At 44.4% G+C, this 22,323-nt stretch overlaps 1 protein-coding gene across 2 annotated transcripts; it reads right to left on the bottom strand.

Moving 5' to 3' along the window:
* Window positions 1–6,713: 6,713 nt before the first annotated feature.
* pdcd6ip (programmed cell death 6 interacting protein) lies at window positions 6,714–21,259 on the bottom strand. 2 transcript variants are annotated; one of them, XM_085791779.1, is made up of 18 exons: window positions 20,929–21,259; window positions 18,200–18,254; window positions 18,031–18,100; window positions 17,160–17,287; window positions 16,248–16,401; window positions 15,214–15,314; window positions 13,802–13,933; window positions 13,393–13,615; window positions 12,504–12,627; window positions 11,750–11,927; window positions 10,565–10,676; window positions 10,270–10,439; window positions 9,583–9,831; window positions 9,186–9,320; window positions 8,970–9,064; window positions 8,788–8,896; window positions 8,485–8,690; window positions 6,714–7,936 (listed from the first exon to the last, which is right to left on the bottom strand). In XM_085791779.1, exons 1-18 carry the CDS (start codon window positions 21,132–21,134, stop codon window positions 7,738–7,740), a joined length of 2,646 nt encoding a protein of 881 aa, XP_085647905.1. In that variant the 5' UTR covers window positions 21,135–21,259; the 3' UTR covers window positions 6,714–7,737. The 2 variants fall into 2 exon arrangements, with proteins under 2 accessions (XP_085647905.1, XP_085647906.1); XM_085791780.1 differs by having other exon boundaries at window positions 13,802–13,918.
* Between the last annotated feature and the right edge of the window lie 1,064 nt (window positions 21,260–22,323).

The following is a 22,323-nucleotide window of genomic DNA, read 5'->3' as shown; positions in this document are numbered from 1 at the left end:
CGCAGACACCTTTGTTCCCGAGTTGAAAACACACTGTTCACAACAAAGGCAGAGAAACCATTTAGCTTTGAAGAACAGAAAGCCACGACAAGCTTTTAAGGTTTATTTGCATCGAGAGGAGGGAGTCTCTCGGCTTTCGCTGCCTTAATTGACCCATCAGTTTGCCTGAAATTCGCAAAGGCTGCACAGCGGCCACTAATGTGAGGGCATTCACGATGCAAATGGATCTCTGACTGATTTCGTTATAAGATTTAATATAATCTCACATTCAAAGGGCCACATTTCAGCAGCTTAAAGGCAATTATTGTGGGAAAAGGGGGAGACTGAGGAAGTTGCTGTTGTGGTCCGGTGTCATGCTGTAATTACACCTGCTAAGTGATAATGAGGAGATCCTGTTATATTCCTGCTGTAAGGAATAAGTTTAAACAGGAAGTAAGACACAAAGTACAGTGCACACAGACTCTTTGTCTTATGTCACCAACCAGATTTTCATCTGTCACTGAGCGCTGATGACTAAACGTCAAAGAAACACTCATAATCAGATGGCACTGTCACACACACACACACACACACACACACACACACACACACACACACACACACACACACACACACACACACACACACAGTGCAGAGAGATGGATGGTTATAGAGGAAGCGAAAGAGAAAGTGAGACACAGGAAGCAGAGAGGAGGTGAGACAGGTAGAGTCTGTTCAGGACCTCCGGCTGGTCAACAATGGGATGAGTCAATACTGTAGTAATACTGTGGTGCACTGCAGCATACCTGGAGGGGGCTCAGACCTGTTGATGCAATCAGCGCTGGATGTCTCCAGTTTTCTCTTTCCTCCCATCTGTCTCCTCTCCACTTGGCTGTCAACCTCCCTCGCAGCCCCCACTCCCATCTTTCCTCCCACAACTCCTCACTCTCCTCTCTCTCTCTTCTTGCTCTCTCTCTTCCTCACTCGTTATACATGTTGTCGGGAAAAGAAAACGCCGGCTCTGCAAAAGTCAGTTCTTGGAGATGAAGAAAAAAAGAAAAAGAAAAAGAAAGAAAGAAAGAAATGAGCCTTATTTTCACAAGTCATTCACACCATCTCATTATGCTATTTTAGTCATGTTTTCTCCACCACTTCTGTTTTGGGGTTGTGTCTTAATCTCGCTCACGAAGACTTACATTAAGTCACTGGTTTAATTTCACCATTTATTACTGAAGCTGTGCACGGGTATTGAGTGTGAGCTTCAGGCTCCGCAGCTCCTTCATACAAGTGTAGTTTGCGTATAAAAACAAACTGGTTGACATTTGAAAGCACAAACGTTCTTTTGTCTCCATTTTCCATCCTCCATCTCTTTTTCCCCTCACACATCATCTTCTTCTTGTTTACATCCCATCTAAGAAACTCAATTTTTTCCTTCCTTCCCTGCAAATCCTAATTTCCTCCCTCTTTCCTTTCCTTTCTTTCTTTCTTTCTTTCTTCCGTCCAATTGTCTTAATCACTTCCTCCATTTATCACTCCCTCTTTCTGCGCATCTTTGCTCTCATCCTGTATCATTGACCTGGAAGCCTCTGAGCTTGTTCGCTCTGCCGTGGGCATCATGACCATAAGCTGAGTCGCAAGGCTATTTATATTTGTTCCTAATGAGGTGAGATTTCTCTCCGCCATAGCAACAGTCTCTATGGATACCCTGCACTTGGATACCAGATCCCATCCTGTTTTAAATGTCTTATTATGGGCTGCGCCTTCCCCTGTGTATTGTAGCCTAATTAATTCTGAATTATCACCCTTTGCTGTGTGAACGGCGCCGAATTGTCCTGAAATCACCAACAAGACGACGGCATCAGCACAACCTCACATGAAAAATACAGGTTAGAGCTGCACCGGTCGATTCGCATCATCAAAAAGACCACAAATAAATCACTTAGACATGCAACCTGATGCACAGCTCACTCGGTTTAGATTGTCAACTTCAAGGGAGTAGAGACCTCTACAGGTGCTCTCATTATTTGATCTGAGACACACACACACACACACACACACACACACACACACACACACACTCACACACACACACACACACACTCACTCACACATGCAGGAGGAGTATCTGTCTTCTGAGCGACTGACGGGCGTGCCATTGATCAGGTCTGAGCCACCGAGCGAGGAGCTGGATGCAGAACAAGACCCAGGCAGCCGAGTTCGGATCATTAAAGGATCTCTGTGACCGGGGTCACACAGGTGCTGAAACCAACCAGCTCATTTCCTGCCAAAAAAGCAAAAACAACCAGTCAATAAAGCGGCAGAGTAACTTCTGGAGGAAGCCACAATGACTGAAGAGCACACATGAACACAAACACACACATACACATACACATACAGACACACAGACAGACAGATGATAAATTAAAGGGAAAAAAACAAAACACCAGAGTGTATAAGTGAGGTGTTGGACCAGTGTGTGTCTGTGGTATTGAGGCTGCAGGTCTCTGGACTCAACTCTCCCTATGAAGATGCTCCCTCATTTGGTGATAGTGGTGGTGGATTATGCAGCGCTGTCTGACACATCGCTCCATAATCTCCCACAGGTGTTTGAATTGTGTTGAGATCTAAGTGTGAAGGTTGAAACTTATGACTCACATCATTACATACTAAAACCAACCAGTGTGCCCCATGGATGAGGGCGCTGTCGCCCATTATTGATACATAAATGGTGAATAACCCGAGGCACTCGCATATATGCATGTATTATTATACTGTCAATATATATAATCTAGATTTTGTATTGATTTTTTTTTTCTTGTCATTCTCAACCGAATCATATTTATATACTTTGGAAACATTGTTTTTGAAACTTTTCGTGCAAATAAAGCAGCTTTGAATTATATATTATGTATGTATGTGTGTGGATATATATATCTACACACACACATACACAGATATGGATAGTCTATGCGTCTTTGCATTTACAGTAAGACTTAGAAATGTTCTGCTTTCGTCTGATGACAGACACCAAGACAGCTGCATGCACATGTACTCACACACAGGTACACACACACACACACATAGACGCACACACTGACAGGTGCTGCATTGTTATGGCATGTCCAACTCTGGCAGCTTGTTTTCCTCAGACCTCTCACCCTGTGTGATGATTCAGAGACGGGGAGATGAAAGGAGAAGCAGGGACAAGGGGGGAGGGGAGAGGGGGAAGTGGGGGGGGGGGCTCTGACAGGAGGGAATGGGAGGGGAATCGGAGGGGGCTAGGAGAGCTTCAGTGTAAGAAGGTTAAGTAAATCATATCATTAATGCTATGTTAAGAGATTGCTTTGACCTCTGTTTGGCTGTCTGTATATGCAAGTGTGTGTGTATGTGTCTGGCCTTTGTCCCAGTAAAGCAGGTGGCAGCAATGACGTCCGTCTTCTTCCCAGCAGCACACACATACACACACACACACACACACACACACACAACCACACATACACACACACACACACACCTCTCTCCTGCTCTGTGCTCTCTGGTGTCAGTCCCACTAGATTCTATCGCGCTTGAAATTCACCCATCATATCGGGTGGCCTCACAGTGCCGCTCGCTGACACAGGAGCGTGCACGCATGCAAAGACACATGCACGCATGCAGGAACACTGCACAGTGGACTGACTTGATTATACAAGCAGAGCAGCTCAACCTGACAGAGGAACAGGCACCAAAAAGGAAACACGAAAAGAATATAAAAGGCTTATTTGCCCGTGTTGTATAAGCATGTTTCATCTTCCCACTCTTGCCTACCCTCACCCACACAGGTTAGATCCAATAGCTGGTGCCAGGCCTCTCTATCTTGCAACACAAACATCTCCGTGTGAAGGAATATTGCAGTCGAGTTCTTTTTCATAATCTATTCCCTCTACACCCACACATGCACATAGTGAGGGGGTGAGAGAGAGACGGGGGTAAAAAGGAGAGCTGGTAAAAGAAAATGAAAAGAGAAGAGGTGAGGTGGGGGCGGAGAGGAAGAGAGAGAGAGAGAGAGAGAGAGAGAGAAGTGCTCATGAGAGCCAGGAGGTAGTTGTTATAGTAACTGTGTCTCTATACCTGTCAATCAGAGCTATTTCAGGCATCTCGCTTCTATGGAAAAAAAATAAATAAAAAAATAAAAATCGCACACACACCAGGGCCACAGAGCTGTTTCACTGAGGCAAAAATTATCAGCCAACGCACATGCACTGATACTGGCAACTTGTAAGCTGATAGACTGATCAAATTAACACCGTAAATGAGATTTCAGCAGCTATGTCATTCTCTGCTTTTTAAAGATTCTCACATTTCCACTTTCGCGCTGCACTTTATGAAAGGAAGACGAAAGCAGAATGACAGCCAGAGCGCAGGGATCACAGTTGCATTCACCCCCCCCCCCCCCCAGTTACACCATTCTTGTGAGAAATCACTAAAAACAGTTCATACCAAAGCTGCACTTTGTTTGCCTGTTGTACCTTGGTGAACTCCAGTAACCCCCTCACCGACACCACTCGTCATCTTTCTAATTTCATTTCAGCTGAAGTCAAGCAGGATGATATTTAACACTATCAGATCAGAAGCATGGACCTTTCTCTTTATCTAAGCTCATCTATTTCACCATTTTATTCATGACTTTTAGCTTTTTTTTTTTTACACAATTTATTATTAATTTTCAATAAACAATTTCAACTCAACTGCATCATCCATTACCTGCCCTCTGCTTTCACAGTTGATCCATTACTTTCAACAAACGTCAACTGCTCATCCAGTCCTCTGGTTTTATCCATTTATCTGTTCCCTTCACCTGACAAACAGCTTTTTTCAGCCTTTTAGCTGTTACTTTTCAATAAATACCCATTAGTTCCTTTTAGTTTGCCATTTCAGCCATTTATCCTTATTATAGCTGACAGCTTAAGACTTACTAGCCCGCTTGCAAAACCAGTTTTCACACACACATAGTCAGTTATTTTTCTTCCCCAAATTAGCTGAGCTACTCCTCAATCCTCCCACACAGGCCCTGGCGAACGAGGAAATATGCATTACAAAATATGTTTCCCCAATTAAGAATCTCTGTGTAATTACAAACTTCATAGGGAAAGAAAACCTTAGACTCTCCTCTATTGCGGACCAACACATGGTGAGGAGGAGAGGCAGGCGATAAGAGAAAAGAGAGGGGGAGTAAGAATAGTGTGAGCACCAATGTGGCTGAGTGCTGAGTTTGGGAGCCATTAGGCAGAAGGTAATTAATACCTGTCACTGCAGTGCTCTGTTCGCTGCCTTTATTCTGTTTCAGACCAATTAAAATATGACACTCCTCCGGTGGAGAACGTCTTGTTAAAATTAAGCGCCTGAGACGTACAGACACCTTTGATAAACACATCTAGAGCTACAATTGGCTTTGGCAGCAACGGCATGCTGTATATAGATAAGAGAGGGGGAGAGAGAGAGGGAGAAACATGGCAGTGTGAGGGTGTGTATGTGTTGTGTCGCTTCCAGTAGGAGATGTGAGCTGTTAGATCTGATTAAAAGTGTGTATCCTATCCTTCCTTGTGAGTTTCACTTTCTATCACACACACACACACACACACACACACACACACACACACACACACACACACACACACACACACACACACTGGAGGAGACTGACGTGATGTTATGAGACATGTATGAGCCAAGAGATACTGACCAGTGAAGACAACTCACTGCCAACGATTTGCGGCTTGGACGGCAAGGACAGATGAATGGTAAGCAAAAACAGATGAGCCAGGGGGAGAGGAGAAAAATGGAGGAGAGAACAGCTGAGGATATAAAAAGACAGGTGGTATAGAAGGAAAAAACAGCTTAGGAGCAAAGGAAAATATGATGAAGAGAGTGTGAGAGGAAGAAAAAAAAACAAAAACAAAAAAAACTGGGAGAGTGCTTAGGGAAAATGAAGTGAAATATGGTGGATTTCTTTCTTAAAGAGTTGGGCTGATAGGAACTCGAGAAGACAGATTAGACGGAGAGAGGAAAATGGAGAGAGGTGGAGTGATGGATGCAGGCAGGGGACCAGCAGCTCTCTGCCAACATCTCCATGCATCCTTCCAGACATCACACTGCGCTGCCATCTGCCTTCCTGCCACACACACACTCACACACACACACACACACACACACACACACACACACACACACACACACACACACACACACACACACACACACACACACACACACACACACACACACACACACACACACACACACACACACACACACACACACACACACACACACACACAGGGAGGAGAAATGTGAAATCATTAGCGTCTCCTGACACTGAATAAATATCTGGGGATGAAATCTGTCTGTGGAGAAATCACCTGCGGGGAAATATGATTGGATGAGATCACAACCTCGCTGGAACGTAATTTGCATGTCATCTAAATGGGATCTGCCCCCGATGCTCGGGAGGTCAAAAGGCGTCCGATTAGTCGGATGGGGACGACTCCGTCCCCTGATTGGCTGAGAGGAGCAACAATGGCAGGTGAAGTGCTGCTGCTCAGGCTGCTGCTCCCACTGTGAGCTGCAGGACTGCCCTCTTCTGGCTGCTTTACAAAGCTCCACAGTTTGATAGCAACAGGAAAACACACATACGCACAAGCACAAACACAAACACAAACACAAACATGACATCCTGTATTTAAAGACAGACAAAATTCTGGCTGGCAGTTGTTGTTTTTAATCACATTAGAGCTGAGGAATAAAAATAAACACAAAGAGCATGAGAGTGCAGTGCACAGAGTGTCTCAGTTAACCACATACAGAGTCTTATTTATACATATATTTATATAATAGAACCATTTCTGCCACTTTTACAGCCTCTGATTGTAACACAGAAATATACCCACAATCCCTAGATGAGAGAGAAAAGAGCTAAAGAGAGCAGGACCCTCAAAATTCATCGTCTATAATAGAAAACCTACAGGCCATTCGTTTTTTATAGGTTTATACATCAGCGAGGTGTCAGTATTCATTACAAAAATAGGAATATAGTTGATATAGAAGCACTGGGCGCTGAGTGGGTGAGGGGGAGTGAGGATGTGGCTGCGCTCTCCCATCAGTGACGTTACTGGTAATGACCACCCGTCTGTCCGTCCGTCCACCCACCCACCCAACACACACACACATATACACACACACACTCCCAACCCAGGAGATGGAGCGCCATCCTGGGACACTGTGTGCCTCCATGAGTGATGTACAGCAGTCCAGCCCAGACATTGAGTCAGTTATTGATGAAAACCAGTTACGGTTTAAATTAAACTGTTAACAAAGCCATTAGAAAATGGGTACATAAAAAATAATCTTGGAGGCAAGAGGAGAGGGTTAGTGCTTTGATGAAAGTGGAGATAGTTCAGGAAAAGTGCCGTCAGAGCCAGGGAACATGAGATGGAATAAAAAATAAAAAATAAAAAAAAAGGTGAGGGTGAGATAGAAATAGAAAACCTCGGTGAAAGATGAAGTAAAGAATAGCAAAGTAATAATGGGTTTCAGGGAGAAGTGCAAAGCAGCTCAGAGATGCCATTCACTTGGGTTTCTACAGCTGCTGATAGTGAGAAAAAAAAACACAAAAGATGAGAAGAAAGGGAGCTGGGGAGATAAAGTGTTATTGCTGGGGGTAGTTTTCTTTTATTTGGTGTTAACGTGTGAGAGGAGGAAATGAGGGGATGGAGAGGAGAGTTATTGCTGAGGGTAGTAGGGCTGCTGCTGTGGTGGTTGCTGGGGGTATCCAGGGTAGGGCTGTCCGGCAGGAGGGGCTGCTGGGTATCCTCCCTGTCCTGGGGTGCCCTGGTAGGGCATGTAGGGCATGTTGGGCATGTTGGGCATGTTGTACTGGCCGTAAGGGTAGGGGTTGTAGCCCATAGGCACCTGGAAATACCTGCACAGACACGACAGAGAGAGAAACACAGGAGATGAGCCAGCGAACTATTCAGATGATGAACAGAAATACTCACATGAAACTGACATGGTGTGATTAGTAATGTCATTTCAACCTATTACTTCATTAAAAAAACAACATTAATGGGGTCCTGGAAGCTGTTTTTGAAAGAAATTGGCAAAGACAAACCAACAATAAATGAGTTGGTGTATATATATATATATATATATATATATAAGGAACAAAACTAACATTTTTGAAGAGAATTGGTCAAAATGACTCAGCTATGTGTCGACTGTAAGACCTGATTTCATATATGGTAAAGATAAGGTCAAACCCTTTAAGAGGAAATGTGTTTTTCCTCTTAAAGTGAGAGTGAGGAGTTTGAGGATCGCAGGTGTTTTGGCAGCTGAAAATAAGACTAAAAAAAGGAGAGTGGCCATCAGGAAACAATCCCACTGTTCTCTCCGTCCTCACATCAGTATAAATACTCCACTCATACACATCAAACGTGCTCTGAACCCCAGACGCTGCGGCAGAAAGCTCACCCTGGGTAGCCTTGGTAGGTGGGGTAAGGAGGTCCTTGAGCCTGGGTGGGTGGGGCCACAGGTGGGGGGTTGCTGGTTGGAGGGCCGGTGGGCGGCGCGCTGGTGGGAGTCGTGGACGCTGCCTGAGGGCTGAAGGCGGGAGGAGGGGGCCTGGCGGGGGGCTGGGGCTTCGCGGCGGCGGGCTGCTGCTGCGCCTGTTGAGGTTGCTGAGGAAGAGAGGAGGACGACAGATTGATATGTAGCCATCTGCTTTTTATAAAGTCTGCAGGTATTCAGTGTTTGGCTCCGCGAGCCGCCGCTTACAAACACAGTCCTGGGTGCAGGGGTCGGGCCGGGGGCAGGGGTGCTCTGATAGGCCGGGACGTTGAAGTTCGGAGCGCTGGGCTCTCTGGCGATGCTCTGCTGCAGCTCCCTGAGGGAAGAGGTCAAACATTAACCAGCTCGTCACGTGACCGCCACACAAACCAATAACAGACAGTACGTACTTCAGGAGTTCATCCCGCTCCGTCTTGCGAGCGAAAACGATGTCGCTGCATTTGTTCTGGAACTTCAGCAGGATTTCTGTCAAGTCGTTGTAGAACTGATCGAGGAGAAATGAAAAGAGGCACAAAAATAAATCTCACCTGGTTCGGGAACCAACGTAACATTTACGTCGAGACATGCATCGCTGCGCCGTGTGTTGTGCTGAGTGCGTAGTGTACCTTGGTGCCTTCGCGCAGGTTGCTGCTGATCTCGACGTAGCTGTCGTGGGCCGAAGCCAGCTTCTTCAGGACCTCCTCCCTCTGGTTGGTCTCCGTGTTGGACTGCTTCAGACTGCTGAACTCCTGATGGGACGTCTGGAAGGCGATCACAGGTTGAAAACAGAGATCACAGACTGCCGAGAGATTAACCTCTGAAACTTCGTGGAAACTGAGTAGATTTATGTGCAGCGAGCTATAAACTCAGAGGGTTTCAATCACTCTTTGGATTTTATCCGCACCTGCTGTGAGAACTGCCTGCATGCACGTTTTTCTGTTTGGTACAGGTGAAGCTTTACACCTGTGCCACCTGGTGTGTGTGTGTGTGTGTGTGTGTGTGTGTGTGTGTGTGTGTGTGTACCTGCACTTGTCCCAGCAGCTCCTCCTGTGTGCGGAGGCTGGCCTGTACCCTCTGGTTGTAGGTGCCGTACAACTGGTCGAGCTGGGAGAGCGACAGCTGCTCCTCGTTGATGCCTCCGTCCTGGGCGAGCGCCGTCAGGAAGGTGGCGGACATGTCGAAGGTCACGGCCTTGATCTCTCCCTCCAGCGTCTCCCTCTCCCTCTTCACCTCGTCCAGCTGGGCGAGCTGGGAGCGCAGCACGTTCACGACCTGGAACGAACAAATCGTCACTTTTCCATCCATCTCTCTCAGCACACGACGCCTGCGGTCTGTAGAGCCCCTCACCCCCACTTTTTTTTTTTTTTTTTTCACTTTAGCATGGATGCAGCGTTTCTTGAGACATGCACTTCTTCACTCTTTCCCCAGTTCTGCTTGCTTCGTTCTTTAAAGTTCCCCAGTGAAACACAATGCAAAGTCAGCAAACAAAATGAAAAATGGAGCTACTGTGGGGAGGGGGGGAAAGAGCCATAAAGTACAGAGTGTCCGCCGGGTGGCTGTGTACCGCCGGTTTCTACTGTGTGTGTGTTTATGTGGCGACACGAAATATCCTGGGATGAGGCGGCAGACAGCGAAAAAAAACAAGTGTAGCGTCACATTAACCGGCTGCTCAAGCAAAGATATGAAGATGAAAATACTGGGCGGACGGACCTCGCTGCCCTGCAGGGTTTTGGTCGGGTTGGCGGAGGGGATGGCGGCGTTGAGCTCGTCCTCGGATTTACACAGCAGGGCGATCATGTCACAGTGGGTGCTGTAGCGGTCTCTCACCACCTGGTCGGCCTGCACAGCCTTGTCCAAGATGTTGCGGAAGTTAGTTCCCTCTGGGTAAAAAAAGGAGGAGAGAAGAGGGAAGGTTAGAGAGGACGAGAGCGAAGGACAGATGAGGACCGTGGTCAACAGGGAGTGGAAACAAACAGGAAATGTGTAGAAGTGTGTGTGTGTGTACCTGCGCGAAGGGGCTTGTACAGGTCTCCAGAGGGGGTCCTGTTCCAGCGCTGGTTGAACTTGGTTCTCAGCTCGTTGTCCGTTGTCTCTTCATCGTCCAGCATCTTCAGAGACTGATGGACAAAAAAAAACACAAACTTACTGAGTGCAGACAGGAAATATTTACACTCCCACTAACACACACACATTAAATGATCTGATGACCAGGCCTTCATTACTCATCACTTTGGGTCGTGTATGCACCGACTTCGCTGGAACTCACTGTGTAGTTACTCAGCAGTCTTCTGGCAACAATACAGGAGACACATTCATGTCGAGCTGCAGCTAACAGCTTTGTTCATTATTGATTATTTGCTCTCATATATGACTCAATTGTTTTGTCAACCAAATGTAAGACAACAAAGTTAACAAGCCAAAAGTATTGAAGGAAAGATGGCGGAACAAAAGCCTCATATTTAAGAACCTTAAACCTGCAAATGTTTGGTATTTTTTCTTGCTAAACAACTGCTTACGTCTTTCCAAAAAAGTTAAAATCACACAGTTTGCGTTTAAAACTAATAAATAAACAATATACAGTCTGTTTCTTGGCCAGCGGATATGTACTTTTCTGTTTTTTTTTGTTCTCATTTGGAGTTATTGCTCTTTGTCTGTATACAACAGAGCTGCCGACTTTTTGGGGGAAATCAGGACTTTTCCACTCTGCCAGCAAACTTGGAAGCAGATTGTGTTTTATGTTTTATGTTTTACCTCCCATCTGTTTATTTGTTTGTCAGTGAGATGTCTAAAAAATGGGTTGGCTGACGTCGGTGGACAAACAGTCCTTGGCCCGAAGATCAGTGGATTAGATTTTCAGTGATGATCCTGATCTGGGATTTCAGCCATTAGGAACGATTATGAGTTTTTAGTCTTCATGTGTTCTTCTGGTCGTGGTGGTAGAAAACTCCCAACATCTAGGATGTCCAAGTCAGCTGTTCAGCAGCATTACATTCATATGCTGCTTTGTCACGGAACCAAAGCCATGTGAAAAACAAGCTTGTAAAGTGGAGCTACTTCTAATTGTGCCGCCTTTACTTTTTAAAACGACTTCAGAGTGCGATTTGTAACGAGGTGAGAGGTTAGATCGCCGCCATGTGTTGTCGTCACATGTGTGTGATTCAGTGCGTCTCTGCGTGTTCCCGACACCAACCTCATCCAGGATCTCTCTGTTGCGAGTCAGAAGCTCGGGCAGATCTTTGATCAGCTGCTCGATGCTCTGCAGTCCTCCCTGCTGCACAATGTTTCTGGCCTTCTCAGCAATGGATTGTGGGATAGAGTCTCCTGACAGATCCTCCAGAGCGGCCGGCAGGTTCAGGGACGCCAACACTCTGATGGACAGTTACACATAATCAATTGTTATTACGGTTTCTCAAAAGCTGTCACCAGCTACACAGAGAACAGGTCTCCAGTCTATCACAGGGCCAACATGTAGACACACACATACACACACACACCTGTGGGCATCGTTAAACACCAACGAAGGCACAGGGAGATCAGGTAAACTACACACACACGAACACCCGTCCTATCACCAGGTCACAATTTCAGATCAAAAAAATGATTTTGCAACATTCAACTTGATTCATCGCCTGTTACATTATTGCATATTAGGCAATGTAACTCGTTTGACTTCATAAAAGTATTAATTCAATGAAATTATATCATTAGTATTTTCAAACAGTGTGAAAACAGGGCTCGGTTGTTACTACAAAACATTCTGAGTACTACAACATTTTAATGGTACCCGGCGCACCATTATGTTATGAATATTTAATAAATCAATCCATGCCAGACAGAGGCACTCACAGACGTGCTCTTTGGGAGACAATTACACAAACATTAGTGCACACTGACATGCATGAGCCCAGGCAGAGTTACTTCTATAGAGTAAAAGGATAACAGACCCGTTGCAGAGGTTGGTGGCCTCCCTCATGGACCCCACCAGTCTGTTGATCGTCTCAGCCTTTCTCTGGCCGTAAATGCTCATGGACTGCTGCACCGCCATGGGAACCATCTTCTCAAACAAGTCTGAAGAGGAAATAATGATCGATTGGAGAAACAGAAGCCAGTGTTTTGTTGATGAAGTTACCAAGTATCTACAGGATTAGTTGACGTTTTTAGAGCGTAACTTTGAATGGAGTTAAGTTAAAATAAAAAAGGTTTTTTCTCCCAATATTAATGGAGGAAAAACTGCATTTTTTCACCAAAACCCACAGTGAATCACGGGAATTATCACTCACTCACCCTGACATTATACTTTGATTATGTAAAAATAATGAGACAGTTGCTTTTATTTGCATTGTCTGGTAAATGCTGGCTGAAACTAAGTTAAAACTAGTTATCACAGATATCAAACATGTTTGCCTGCATTTTAAAAAACTGCTCAACCAATCAACCTCAAACTTTGCACTTGTTTGGACCCTGAGTAACACACCTGCAGTGTGCACAAAAGTTTTTGAGACAGACGGTTTGAGACACTTTCATATGTCACTTTTCTACATGTTACGTCTGGGAAGTGTGAAGCACAACTTTAATATAAAACAAATTAAGACCAATTTAAGATCAGTGTGGTGAACACACATCTACAGTTGGCAGTTTTGTGGAAAGACTGGAACTAACATGGCGAACACCTCGTATGTTAACAGGTAGCGAAGACAACCATTAACATAATCAAACAATTTCTTCAAAACTTATGATGTTATCTGTCCCATCATGATGCTGCTGATACTTAGTTTTATGTCTCTGGGTGTGTCGGTCTGTCTCAACGATGGGAAGCTGTGTGATGTGTTGTACCTGAGAATTTCTGGCTGAGTGGGGGAGTGATGGCCGTGGCCTTGACCAGCGCTGCCTTGCCGATGTGCTCCAGGTCCTTGACTTCAGGGACACGGTCGTGGTAGATAAAGTCGTTGTCTTTCTTGGCTGCGGTGAGGGCTCGGTTGATCTTCTCAGTCAGATCTTTCACGCTCACGTACTCATCGTAACGAGAGGCCACCGTCTTCACCAGCTCTGCTGCATGCTGGAGGAAAATTGAGTACAAAATTTACTTGATGAGTGATTTTTATGTTTACTTTAGATTGAATTTGGTTTATAGATAAGAATTCATCCAAATTATGAGAGGCCATTACTTGAAAATAAAACACATTATTCTCTGAGTGTATCTGAGACTGCGACAAAACAATTAAGTTATGCAAAAGGCGTGTACCTGCAGGCGAGCGATCTCCTCTCCAAAACGCTTCTTCTGCTTGGCCAGGATGCTCTGGTGCAGCTCGGCGTTGGCCTGCATGATGCAGTGCTTGGCTGCCAGCACCGGCAGCACTTCCTGAAAATAAAAATACTGACCAGGGAGAGGCAACCACAGAGCAACACACAGGCACACAAACATATATTCACACCACACACACATACACACACACAATGGCAAGGCAAACCACAAAAATGGCAAATGCACACCAGCAAAGTCAAATAACGAATGACATCACAAAAGCCAATCACAAACAGGCACAAGCGGTCAGAGGAGGAGTGCGAGACACAACACAGATGCGCACGCACACATGCGTACGCGCACACACAAGCGCACGCACACCCAATGCCAACACCACCACCACGAGGGGATGCAGAAAGAAAGGAAGACGAGAGAGAAAACAGAACAGGCCATGAGTGTTTAACCTTTCAGCAAAAGCTGCTTTACCCTCAGCAAACCACCCACAGCTGCGTGTGTGTGTGTGTTTGATTTCAGGTATTCAGGGAGAACAGAGATGCTACTTGTCAGATTTGGATCAATGTCTCTAAACATGGTTTCCCATGTAAACACAAAAAATGTCGTCTTTGTTCCAAACACCTTTACAAACATCTACAAACTAAAGTGAGTGGAGCTGTTGTCACCGTGGAGAGTGACATGATTCATATAAAGTGGATTTACAACAAGGATGAGGTCGCTATCGCCTGTTATGTTCATACAGCTCAGGTTGCATCATTAAAACATAATGACTTTAGTGAAGTCTGGGCAATAAGCTGTTCTCACTGTTGCATCACAAGCTGCAACTGACTCAAGAGTTATATTAAACTTGGTTAACAATCATTTGTAAATGCAGTTATGAGTTTGTTTTTATTAATTTATGCACAAGTGTGTGATTTATTCAGTTTTTTTTTCCTTGATTAAATGGTAACTGATAATATTAGTATTGCTGTGTGACTGTGTGTGCGTGCGCGCATGTAGGTGTTAGATGATCTGATGTTGAGAAAATCAATCAGGATGAAAACAGGTCAAACTGCGATTCAGTAGTAACCAACCAATCAGACTGAAAACAGGATGGAAATGGACCAATGAGAACAGAGAGAGATTACAAACTGGACAGTCCCACAACCTGAGAGCCACTCTTCAGATCGTTTTTTTTTTTTTTTTCCACACACACTCAGACACACAAAACAAATACACACACACACACACACACACACACACCATACAGATGCAGAACCATGCAGAGTCCAAGTTCTGTGTTGATCTCCACCACAATGAACTCATGGCTGACTGTGAGTGTGTTACTTGTTTTTTATTACACCTGAGTTTCTAGGTTAGTGTGTGACTGTGTGTGACTGTGTGTGTCCTACACATACCTTGGGAAGGTTGTCTTTGTACTGGCATTGCTTGAAGGCGTCCCCGTAGAAATCTGCTGCCTGATTGGCCAGCTTTGCGATGACAGCGTCTTTCATCTTATCTATTGGTTGAAGGAGCACATATCAAAACACAGCACAGCAGCACAGATGACAAGCTGTGGTCTCACAAACTGTACATCAACCAATCAACCCATCTGTGGTTTGCTTAGACGTTACATAACAGCAGAGATTCTCCACGTGGTTTCACACCAGCGTCTTGTGCATCTAATCCATTTAAAACCAGTGTTTACACGTCTCGTCTTGCTTCTACATCCTACAAAGAGTAAAAAACTCATTTACAACAAAGTCATCCCTCCCTCTCAGCAAAAACATTTACTTTTTTCTATCTTTCCTTCTATAAAAAGAGAGCTTATTTTATGATGTCACTTTCAAAAGTACTGTGCTTAAAAACTCTGGTAAGCAACTCCCGGGACAGAACTGGGACGGAGGCCGTGTGCGGCCCGGATCACTGTCTGCTGCCACTGCTAGAAACTACTCTCAGGCAAAAAATAAAAAATCATGACTGTGTTATTAATGATGCTATTTATTTAAAGTACAACTACTCCTCTTCCTTTACATCAGCAAGACTTGTGGTGCATGTTTGACACCAGTGTCCCTAAACACTGAAACTTTTCAGACACATTACTGAGGAAACGTCTAATTAGTGGTCCTTTGTGTGTGATGCACTTTTTAAAACTAAGAACTGGGACTGATTGAGAGTCACTGCCTCGTGGTTGCATTTCTCCACAATGCAGTGAAGTTGTAGTCCGGACTCTTGATATGAAAAGAGATTAAGACATGTATTACAAGGTCAAAGTTTGTCCTTTGACCTTCAGCCACCAACTCCAACTCATCCCTGAGTCCAAGTGAATGTATGTACCAAATTTGATGAAATATTCGGTTCATAAGAATGGGAAGGATGTTGATGAGTATCAACCCATTAACATCCCTGCAGTGGTAGGAGAAGACAACTGTCGTGTTTTGTCTTCTGGTACCTGCAGTAGCTTTGAGGAAGAAGACCTCCTGGGCCTGGGCCAGCATGATGAGGCTCAGGGTGCCGACGGTCTCAGGGGAGATGTCCATGGTGGGCTCCCTGTTCAGCGCCGACAGCACTGTGTCCTTAATGTGACCGAATGCGCCGCTGGCCAGCTGGAGAGAGGGAGACGAGGGGAAGAGGCAAAGAACAAATGAGACATTAAGGCCACGACTAATATTCAGATAATGGGATAACTGACCCCCATCGTCTACTGAATCATCACGTTTGAGCTCCGTCACACCCAGCACGTACAATCTGCAACATGTCGGTGTTCACCAGACACAGTGTCTCAATAACAACTCCTTTCTCCCGAGGCTTTCTTTACATGCTCGCAACCCATTACACAAAAACAATTTCCTACCACTGCTCACACACACGCACAGATCAGTGATGGTGGCAGCTTCATGTTTCACAAAAGGGCACTGCTTCCACATCTCAGATAAATAGATTAAATGCTCACGCTGGTTCACAGGCATGGAGTTTATTTTGATTTATAAAACATGTCAAAATTACGTGACATTCACTTTTGAAAGTATAAACCCATATGAACATAAAGTAAATGATGATGCATTTTCCTTGCCTTACATTATCAAGGTGTTACACCATATTCCTAAACATTGAGAAGCCCTGGAGTAACTTCTTCTGACAAATATTCAGGGAATAAAGAAATACAATTAACACAATGTTTGGACCTGTACAGTAAATAAAAATAAAAACGAGGAGTGCAGCTGCAGTTGTCATTACTGTACATCAGTCATCTCACTCATCTCAACATATTTGAACAAGCAGTGTAACCCTGTTACTTCATCTAGCGATTTTCACTGCTGTCATGTTACACACATTACTACACAACCGTGTGTGGTACACCCACCTGATAGTATTTGGCCGCTGCCTTCAGTCCCTCATCATTGTCCAGGTTCTGCTCGGAGGCGATCTGACTGGCCAGAGCTGCTGCGTTGAACAACACGCACGTCTTCTCGTAGCCCAGACTGGCCAAAGCTGCGACACAGAAACACTGTGGTTATTAAACTTGAATGAACTTTCATCACGCACTTGCAAATATATATTCCACAGATTTTGAGCCACTAAGATCCGTCGTGGCTTCTTTGCACAGCTCTAAAAAAGACACAGGGGGCAGAGTGACATGCAACTTTCATGTCGCTTAGATCTCTTGTCTGCTGTCAACTTCTGTCTTTGTGTTGGACACAGCTGTCTGTGTGGGGCTGGCGTTTTCTGAGGCCAACATTTCTACTGCTTCATTCTACATTTTCTCGCCCAGAGTAAAGTGGAAAGAATCCCACAGTCATGAGCTCCCACAATTCACCACAGAGGACAAAAGATTCAAGCGTGAACAGAATAAGTGTGAAGTGTGGACTGCAACAAAAGGGCAAATTTAAGAACCAGGGGATTTTTTTTCCACTGTCATTGCGGCTCGACACATAAACATACATTTTTAAATCCTTTTATTTATTTATTTTTTAATTGTGCTGAGGACCTCTTAGCCTTCGACCCTGAAACACACATGCCTGTGTCATTTCTTTCTCTCCAACACATTCTTCTTTAAACTTTTTACCACACCTTGTCCTGGCTGTGTCCTGGATGCAAAGTAATACAGGTCTATTTTGTGTTGTGTGTGTGTATGAGAGAAACAAACTGATTCAGAGAAAATATGACAGATATGAACCTGTACAGATATTCTTCCACGGACACAAATGCACTTGATAAGAGGCAACTGCACCTACCGAGCTTGACTGAGCCCCCAAACAGCGATCCTTTATCAAAGGCATCCTTCCATGTGAAAGTTAAGCAGAGCTGCGGAAACAGAGAGAGGCTTTGTGAGAAACTTCTCCTGTCTGGGAACTACTGTACGTACGTCCAACCCACAATCATGTTTGCTGCAAAAGCAATTACCTGGTTTTCAGAGAAGGGAAACTTGGGCTCGACAGCACAGAGCTGGTCATAGTATCTGTGGAGAGAAAGAAATGACAAGATTAGAACAATGTTTATTATGTCTAAACTCTAAAATACTTGTACATTTGTTTTGCACAATTCACGTGTCTGTCTGTATGAAGTCAAGCTAAAAAAAAAGCCTAAAAAAAATAAAGAGAGAAATATGGGACTGTACAGTGAGTAATCATTGGGAAACTAGGTTAGGGGGTAATGCTTATTATGACATAACTGCAGCTTTGTGATTTGAGGAAGCGCTGCCATTTCAGAGACACTTGACAATGAGTCAGGAAAAAACATCAGATAGACAAGCACACTGCAGTGCACACACACACACACACACACACACACACACACACACACTGAGATGCAGAGTCCATGACTGCTCCTCACCTATTCATCTTATCACTGTCCCTGCCTGCGATCGACTGTGTGAACAGTCTATTATTAGAAATGACAACATGTCCAGAGGCAAGTTCGGGAATCTCCTCGCTCAAGCTCATCCACCCTGTTTTACCTGCTTTATTTCAAAGAAAGAAGGATGTGCAGGTATAAACATAAACACAATTTGTGGGTTTATATTTAGAACATTTCATCCTTATTTCTCAATCAGACAAGGACACACACATGTGCACAGAGGAAAGCCGAGCCGGGGTGTGCCCTTCTAGTTGACTGAAGAGAAAAAGAAAACGTCCCAAACAAAACAATGGTCACCACGGTGACACAATGGTTGTATATCTGCTGGCCTGTGAAAAGGATAGGCCCCGTTGCCCTGGCTACCTGGCACGTTGCTAACAGACGACATGTGCACCGAGCCAAGGAGCCACAATGCTAACACTCAGCAATGGAGGCCAAACTTTGCACAGACACATTAACTCCTACTGTGTCTCTCTAATGACCTGAAACCAGGCGCTGACCGTCCCCCAAGATCTACACGTTAAATACAACACCCTCCGAAACCTCTACACATTTAGGTTAGGTAGGTAGAGTTAGGTTAAAGGTTCAGTTGGGGGAAACTTTCAGATGCTGTGAAAAATCCTCTTTTCTTGCAGTACAGGTCTTTTGTTAAAGATTTCATGTCAATGTCTAGTCTCTAACATCTTACAAAAACACTGACAGAAATCAGTGATGCAAACTGAGGCCAACACCAAGACGATGCAAAGGATCAATGCATCCCAAACTTAAACTGAAACAATCAATCACCGTCTTATCACATCACAGGTAGTTTGTTTCAGAAGAGCATCACAGATCCTCAGGTGTCTTGGAGGAGTCAATGTCTTGCACTGGTCCATTTTTCACTGCACTTCGCCGCCGCCGCCTGTCAGTGCTTCACCCTCAGACCCTTGTGCTGACATGGAGCCTAATCTTGGCAAATACAACGCAACTCTATTTGTCACTCGACTCGAGCCAAAAAAATAACTCACTGCGGAGAGTGGAGGACCAGCGACCTGCAAGTGCATTCCTGGCAACTTGCATAATGCAGACAATCCCCATGCTCTGAATAACTCATGTGTCATAATGAACAAAGACTGAGGTGACAAAGTACAAAGTCTGCTTCTATATGTGACACAGGAATGGACTAATATTGATAATATAAGGACGGACCAGGTTAGCAGTAATAACACCGCCTCCATTAAAGATGAAAGAGATACGAGTCTGCATGTTCATCTATTCTGTAACAGTGAGGCAGCCAGCTTCCTCTATGTTGACCATGGGACATAGAGGAAGTTTGTAACAGTCAAATAAAACCCATGTCCATCACAGTAACCCCATGCAAAACAGTTCACACTGTGACTCTCTTTGTTCTGTATATTTTGTATGTGTTTTACAATTCAAGAGCAGCTAAATTAAGTTTAAAAAAATATCCACTGGCTGAGTTCATATGTATATAGGCCATATATGTGTGACATGTGTCTCCCTGCCTCTGTGGAGATCTATATTTATCTAATTATATAGAGTTATGTGGTTTCTATACATCTATATATAGATATATAATTATATAAAGAGTTATGTACTATGTAGTCATATTAATCTCTCCCTGGGGATATAAACCGTGCCACATTGTTGTGTCTGGTGGTGGAGGATGAAGTCCCGGCCTGGGCTCCACCTCCAGCTGACTGACACCTGACAGGAGAGCTGGGTTTTCTCACCGATACTGTGTAGCTAGCTACATGGCTAAAATAAAAGTTTAAACATGTCTGAGAGCAAACACATAGATGTCTTCTTCACAACAGCTGTAGATTTACACTCAGGTCAAAGCACCCACTCATGCTGGGGATGACATAATGAAGTTAAGACTCATTGTAATGCTCAGTAAAACCAGTTTTCCTTAAGTCCGTTCACAGCTAACTAATACCATTAACTAGTTTCGCCCCACATGGCTAATTTCTGCTTCTGCGTCTGTGACAGTCCAATCAGACGAGGTAACAAGTCCGGGCTGTGCTCTGCTGACAGGGGAAAGTTGGCATAAATAACAAATGAGTCAGTTGTTTTGGTGAGAAATGCCTCCTAGCATCGTTAGCTCCAACTAACTTTAGCTCCCCCGTTAGCCACTCGGAGCTAACACACCGACATACACACATCTGGGTGCGGCGATGACTGGGCAAAGCTCCGCGCCACAGGTGAGGAAGTCGGCGGCAGGTAAGTTAGCTCGTCGTGGTGTGCGTGTTATACAGCGGTGAGGGTGTATCTACCTGAGGAGGATTTCCAGCGAGCTCTCGTGTTTGTCCAGCGGCCTCCCCAGCGCGTTTTTCCGGAGCTTGTTCAACTCCTCCACGGCGCGGACGTACTCCCCCTGCTCCTCGCCCGCCGAGTAAGTGGCCGTGACAAATTTCGACAGCGGTTTCACCAGATCCACCTCAGAGGACTTCTTTAACGGGACTGAAATAAACGTTGCCATTTCGGCCCCCCCTGTGTCAAGTCGAAAACAAAAAAAAGGAGACGACAAGAGACGACTACTAGCGAGCAACGACCACAAACAACAGCAGCGCACGACCCACTTCCTGGTCTCTCGCGGGGAACGTCAAGTGACGTCATGGGAAACGGCACCGCGCAGAATCACTGACGCTCTGATGGGAAAACAACAACAGAAAAAAAAAAAAAATTAGCTTCATCAGCTCACAGAGACCGTCTTTTATCCCCCACGACGGGACTCTACAGCCGGATTAAGCTACTTGGAGACCCCCTTAGATAAAACCGAGCTGCTGGTTCCCTTTAAATCCCCCGTTTATCCCCATCTCTTTGTTCTGTGTTCACTATTCCCATGACTGGATATTGTATGGTGTCTTTATTTGGTGTGATAATACAGCTTTCATTCCCATAGAAAGATCCAGTGTTCAAAATTAACTACCAAATACATATGTATAAAAAATATTATATTACCATGAGTTCGGTAAGGTTCATAATGACGTTAATATTAAAATATATTATTTTCTGATATCAATCAACCGTCAGACCCATTATAGGAGGTCACCTAATTAGGTCAAACGAAAACACCTGTGTGTAGCCAAGTATTTAGTCTGTTTAATTTGATCAGATCACTTAGTGGACATGTTGAATTCATTGTTATTATATATATATTTTTTCTCTTTCAGACCAAAGCAAGAGGAGTTTATAATATCATATATTTATTTCATAAGTCCTAAGACAGGTCCTTAAAGGTAATAAAAAGTACAAAACAACAGAGACTCACTGAAATGCCCCTTGAGATATTCAGGTGTGAGCTGCCAATTGTCATCAGTCCCCTGGGATACTGATAACTTGCTATTTTTTTTGGTAAATAATTGCCACAGCTGTATTCACTCCTTGTCCCATGTGATTCAGCGACTCATGAAAACATTTGTACATTATACGCCTTTAACACCTGCAAACCTCTGGTAGGTGTTTTGTGCTTACATCTACTTAAAAAATACACAAGACACAGCAGTGTCATTAAAATGTCACCTCAGTTATTTATGTTGTTCATCTTCATTTGAGTGTTGTGATCTTCAAAATAAAAAACAGACCCATTTGACTGACAACTGCCCAATATGTTATATAGTTTAAATGAGTTTATCTGGATTATTGGTATATGTGTGTAGCCTATATAT

Source organism: Trachurus japonicus, chromosome 11 (genome assembly GCF_045865225.1).
Source record: "Trachurus japonicus isolate A0001 chromosome 11, Traja_1.0".
In the NCBI taxonomy this organism is placed as follows: Eukaryota; Metazoa; Chordata; class Actinopteri; order Carangiformes; family Carangidae; genus Trachurus; species Trachurus japonicus.
Note: the sequence above shows the minus strand (reverse complement) of the source record. Positions and strands in the feature narration are given on the sequence as shown.